Source organism: Lytechinus variegatus, chromosome 3 (assembly GCF_018143015.1).
Source record: "Lytechinus variegatus isolate NC3 chromosome 3, Lvar_3.0, whole genome shotgun sequence".
NCBI lineage: Eukaryota > Metazoa > Echinodermata > Echinoidea > Temnopleuroida > Toxopneustidae > Lytechinus > Lytechinus variegatus.
In genome coordinates, this window is record NC_054742.1 from 65,088,161 (window position 1) to 65,094,430 (window position 6,270).

Below are 6,270 nucleotides of genomic sequence, written 5' to 3' on the forward strand. Positions count from 1 at the left end.
GTTCTGTGCCCGTTTCACCTGAGAAGAACCCATTTTACGTGTTAACGATTGTCCCTTTTAAACAAGAAAACAATATTGTCATTTTAAGGATAATCCTACGTGCCTTAAGCTTCGTGAGTCATGTAAGTGGGGGTAGATAAGCAGAGGCGTATGGATGGGGAATTGGGGACTCACGACCAAGAAAAAAAGAAAAGGAAAGAGAGAAAGGTGAAATGTGATATTATATTCCGATTGTCAAAATCTATCACAAAATTGGATTTTCGTCATAAAAATTCAAAATTTTTGCTCGCTCGCTTCGTTCGCAACTTATAGATTTACGTGATACGATATATCTAGCCCCCTAGTTCTTTTGGCCCATTACACCACGGTAGATTGTTGGAAGTTGTTTTAAGATAGTACCCTTTTGAAAGAAAAGGTGCCCTTTTCCCTGTGCCCCCCACTTTGCTTCCCGAATGTAAAATACCGTAAATGCAAAGGAAATGATATCCTTATCACATTCAGTCAGTAGTTTGATAGCCATTGTACAATCTGTTCTAAAATCATCCAAAATGTTAAACCCAAGCATTTGAATGCCGAAGCTGATTTTTCTTTGGGAAGGGTTGATCAAAGTAATCCCTCATCCGGTAATGAACAATCAATAATGGCTCTTTTGATTTTTTTCGTTGTTTTTACTTTTTTTGGTCTTTTGTAATTAATTTATTAATCAAGAACTAATTTCAAAATGTCATTATTCACTAATTGATATATGGAGCTAAGTAGTTATGCTTATTACCCTTATTATTTATTCGTTTTGATTATACATAAGGTCTATTTCAAAATGTTAGAATTCGCTAATCTGTTGAAGAAGTAAACTTCCTTCTTATATCCCGTTTATAGACTTTTTTGATTGCAGAAACATTAAGTAGGAAATAAACCCTCTTTTTAGAGCAAACCAGAAACCTCACGAAGTTATCCGTCGACCTTCGAACAATCAATTGGCGCTATGTTTGGCAGATATTACGTGCAATGTTTGTTATATTCCGTGGACCTATTGTGTCTCAATATGAAACGGGGTTTTGGCGAAGTTTTTGTCACCTGCATCATAGGATTTCCGGCCGATTGCTTGAAGTCTGTTTGACGAGTGGCTTTAGAACCTAACATGACAGCAAGGTTAAAGTCATACATGTGTCGTTAACATCATAATGTCTACACCTCTAACCCTATATAAGGGCGAACTTTATTCTAACAACAATGTATTTTATCTGCACATCTTCACGAGATCATTATCTTTGCATCAACCTATTTTCCTGGAACTTTGGAAAGTTATCTCTTGAGTCAAAGTAAGTCGTATTATTCATTTTTTTTCATACAGTACTCTGCAGCGCTAAAGAACATTTGCCTTTTATTGATATTGATATCTATGTCAAAAGGAATGAACTTCTTGAATGAAGATTTTTTTTCTTTTCTGATACTTTTACATTCTTGTCTGTCGAGAAATGACCTCTGAGTGGGTCAATATTTGTTGACGACAAGTGAATTTTTGTTTAGACAAGATTGAGACAAGATACTAGCTTATGTCGTCAACGAAGCTGACTCAAATTGCTGCTCGCTTGAAATTTCACCTGAGGCTTTGTCATTGGAAACAACGTCATAGATTTGGTCAGTCAGGGCCCTGTCTTACAAAGAGTTGCCATTGATCCAATCAACCACAACTATGGAAAAGAAACAACGTCAACATCTAAAATGCATGCTTGTTCAAGATAATGCATATTCATACATTTATCGTGTTCTTGAAAATTCAATGTGATTCCCTTTGCTTACAAATGACATTGTTCAAACTTCCTGTAGAAAAAAAAAGTATGACATCGATGGATTTCCATATAGTTGATGCTGATCGGATCAATCGTAACTCTTTTTTTGTAAGATGGGACCTGGGTCCCGTCTTACAAAGAGTTACGATTGATCCAATCAAACGTAACTCTATCGAATCCATCTGCGTCACAATGTTTTCTACATTATATTTTCAAAATTTCCTTTGTAGACAAAGGCGAACACACCAAACTGTCAAGAAAACAATTAATTTATGTAATTTATACGTCGTATCTAGAAAACATTTTGAACATTCGTGCATTTAAGATGTTGACGTTGCTGGCCGCTGTCCATAGTTGGGATTGATCAGATCAATCACAACTCTTTGTAAGACGGGGCCCTGGGCAGTGTTTCATCAACATTTTTGTCCGACAAGTTGTCAGATCTGACATCTTTCTCTGACTCTGATTGGCTGTGAGGCACTGTTACTATGGTAACTGTCGGATAAAATGGGACTTGTCGGATAAAACGTACGACAAGTCCTTTCATTAAAAACGCTCCCCTGGAGTCTTCGTCAGTCTGACGGACAGAGAAAAGAATATATTTTTCATACATCATCTGCATGAATCTTCTATGTGCCTTACAATAGAGAACAGTCCCAGTAATGTTAGTCTCTTTCGTAAAATGAGCTCCTTGTGACCATCGTTAAGGTGTCAGTACTTGAAAAAAATATATATTATATACTCCTTATTAAATTTATCATTTTTTTCTCCAGATGAAGCCAATGATGATCACCCTGTGCGTGTTGCTCTGTGTAATGCTGATAACCGTCGAAGGTAAGAATGCTTATACAACTATAATATGGGAATTCGGTGAATTTTACTGTCTTCAGAGTAATAACCATCACGTTCAAACTAGGAAAAACCTTTGATTGTTTCTGAGTATTTATCATTTTAAACTCTTAATTTGAAATTTTCCAAAAAAGTAAGCAAGCCATAACGATCACAGGCGAAACACTAATTTTCAGAAATACAATCAAGACATCATTCTTTGTGTCGTTTCGATGGTGAATATTCAAATAAGTCCAAATTAGTGTGAAAAGATATTAACTTTTTCGCTGCCGATTATAGTTGCAATAAGTTGTACATTATTTTTTTTAAACTGACACTCCGGCGGCATCGTGGCCACCACGGTATCAGATCGCATCCTTATCGTAGTTGGCAGTGCATTACCATCGCTATATATGACAGTATGGAGAGGCGGTAATAATCATACGATAGTGATCGTAAATTTTAGTAGGCATGTAGGCAAACCGATGTACGGAGATCGTAAGGCCACTGTGCGATCTCCTTACGGACTCGGCATGAAAATCGTAAAATCGCTTTAAAATGCAATGTATCTGCAGTGTCATTTTGTGTGTGATAAATAGGAAGTACTTTGAAAATTGTCGATTGAAATTAATATCAGCTTAATTGAAATCTTACCCTAAAATATCTATAAACATTTTCTAGCCCATAGGCATATCTATAAAATGGGGTCACAGAATGCACGTCACCTACGCCATTAAAATGTAATTGAGAAATGTTAATTGAGATCCTTTGTGTGTTTTATTGTTTTGAGACCGTTATTTAAATTCCATCTTTTTCTGTCATCCACGATTTTCAAGTGTTTTTGCGGTTTCTGGATTCATTCTGGTTCCTTTCACACTTGCAAAAACTGTGAAATGTTGACACACCTTTACAGGAAATAAGAAAATATAAGAAATAACAGAAATCATAATGGGTTTATTTCATTTTTTTAATAGATTTTAATCGTTTTCAAACTGAGTCTGAGATAATCATTTGATGAATGGAAGATACATCACCAATATAATTTTCATTCATTTTCTTAAGTGTAATGTTTAATAAATGTCATATCATGTTAATTATCACTTACATCATTGAATGTAATTGCAAATGTATGAATCAAATTTGTAATAAATTTTCTGTTCTGGTGGAATTAAATCAATTTCGAATTTAAATTTGAAGAAAGAAAATCCTTTTCCCCGTTACCTTTTTTTTAATTTCGAACAATATAATTTATGATTATACAGAATGCATTGTACAAAGTATATAGTTATGAAAATAAGTTTGATATGAAATGGACTGTTGAAAGGCTGATCTTGTTTATTTGCACTACCTTTATAACCTTGAGTGGTTAAAATAACATTATTTATATGAATGACTGTTTGAAAAAATAATGATAGCGAAGCATTTTCCTTCTTAAAACGAAGAAATGCCAGGTATTCCTGACATTATTTGTAGCATGAATAGTAGACCCTATAAGAAAAAGAAAAGGAAATTGATTCAAAAGTGAAAGATCATCTTGGAATAGGACTGTAGATTCCCTAGATTATACGCCGATCTTTCCACCTTTTTTCAGTTCTTATTATACATGTATTTTGCTAAAAACATAAAAATAGCACCATTTTTAAAATGAAGCAATTTTTTCATCTATTTCATCTAGGCCGGCGACACAAGCGGTCAAGCAGTTCGAGCAGTAGCGAAGAAAGCACCGGAACAGAAACAGGTACGGGTACAGGAACGGGAACTGGTACAGGTACCGGTACAGGAACTGGTACTGGCACAGGTACCGGTACAGGAACCGGTACTGGCACAGGTACCGGTACAGGGACTGGCACAGGCACCGGCACAGGAGCAGGTACAGGAACTGGAACTGGGGCGGGCGCTGGAATTCCAGTTGTTGCCACTACGCCAGCAGCGACAGCTACATCACCACAAGCACCTTAGCGGAGTAGTGACTCTCAAAGCAATTCACCTTTCACCCGTGAAATTGTTTTTTTTATTCAATCATGCTAACTTGTATTTATTTATTGCAACATGATTTTTGGAACAGGAGTCAATAGGACAAACAGAGTGCCTATCAATGTACTTATCAACAATAAAAAATGCAAAACCAAGTATTAAAGGTCAAGTCCATCCCAGAAAAATGTTGATTTGAATAATAAAGAAAAATCAAGGAAGCATTATGCTGAAAATTTTCATCAAAATCGGAGATTTTCGCTTATTTTTCACAAAACAGTGATATGCACAACTCGGTGACATGCAAATGAGGCAGTCGATGATGTCCCTCACTCACTATTTCTTTTGTTTTTTATTGTTTGAATTAAATAGTTCATGCTTACAGATTTGACAATAAGGACCAACCTGATTAAACCATATAGTATTAAACAATGCTAATTGCACATTTTCAGGGAGGACAGACAATAGGGAAAAATTTGGAATGCTTCATATTTCACATAATAAAATACAAAAGTGAGTGAGTGTTGTCATCAGTCTTCTCATCATACCGACAAGGATGTGAATATAACTGTTTTGTGAAATTAAGCGAAACTTTAAAACATCATAACTTTCTTATTTTACATCCGATTTTGATGAAATTTTCAATGTTATGCTTGTTGGATTTTTCTTTTTTTATTCGAATCAACTTTTTGTTGGGGTGCATGACTTGTCCTTTTAAAAACAGGAAATGCCATTTGGAATATAATAATTGGAAATACCCATTTTTAATATTTAATTCCGCGTATTTTGGTAAAGCAAAGTAAAACATAATCCTTTGACAAATAAAGTAAAAAAATCAATTTCAATTTCAAATTTCAAAAATAGAAAAATTAAAGTCATAAAAATTAATTCGCTTGGTAATTCGCTACTTATGTTAAGAAAACAATGACTTGAGCCTATATCTAAAACATTATATTATTTTACTGTATTTTGTGAAATGCTAAATGGTGTTTTTTTTAAGTATGGTGACAATTCGTATACCACTTTATTGTATACTAGAAAATAGAATATTGTTTGCACTATTGTTTTTCATTTTAATACAAATACGGGTTTATGAACTTTACGAACTATGCAATATCTGGAGACATTATTTTGTAAACATAAAACATTTTATACATTTTCTAAAATTAAGATATACTTCATAAATAAATCATATTGATATGGACTGAGAAAGCATCTTTTAAGAAAATTGTCTGTTTTATAATGTTATCGAATGTATAAGAAATCATTAAGTGGGTATTAATAAGGTAGTTGTTAAAATTCAAGATTTTTGAATTCGAGATATACGGAAAGCAGTTGAAGAATTAAAAGAGAAAGACAGGAAGAGAGAGAGAGGGAGAGAGAGGGAAGGGGGGGGGTAGAGGGAGAAAGCAATGGAAGGTTTAAGAAATTACAGGTGAGAGGAGAGGAAAGTTGCATTGGTTCGTGTTAGGGAAAAAACAGAAAAAGAAAAAGAAAGCAAGCAAGAAAAAGAGGAAAATTTATGAAATTAAAAGGCATCCAAATCATCAATTTGCAAGTCTTGTGAGCCATATTGTCTTCCATGCAGTCATCCATTTACACCCGGTTAAAAAAAATATGGAAATTCTTTTGTATTCAACTTGTCCTAGATAGAGTTTACTATCTACCACAAAGTACACTG

General features: G+C 34.4%; 1 protein-coding gene across 1 annotated transcript; it reads left to right on the plus strand.

Annotated features, from left to right (window-relative positions):
• The first annotated feature begins 1,198 nt into the window (after nt 1-1,198).
• Nucleotides 1,199-4,797, plus strand: LOC121412266 (period clock protein-like). Its single transcript, XM_041605165.1, has 3 exons — nt 1,199-1,319; nt 2,564-2,624; nt 4,294-4,797. Exons 2-3 carry the CDS (start codon nt 2,564-2,566, stop codon nt 4,575-4,577), a joined length of 345 nt encoding a protein of 114 aa, XP_041461099.1. The 5' UTR covers nt 1,199-1,319; the 3' UTR covers nt 4,578-4,797.
• Nucleotides 4,798-6,270: the final 1,473 nt, after the last annotated feature.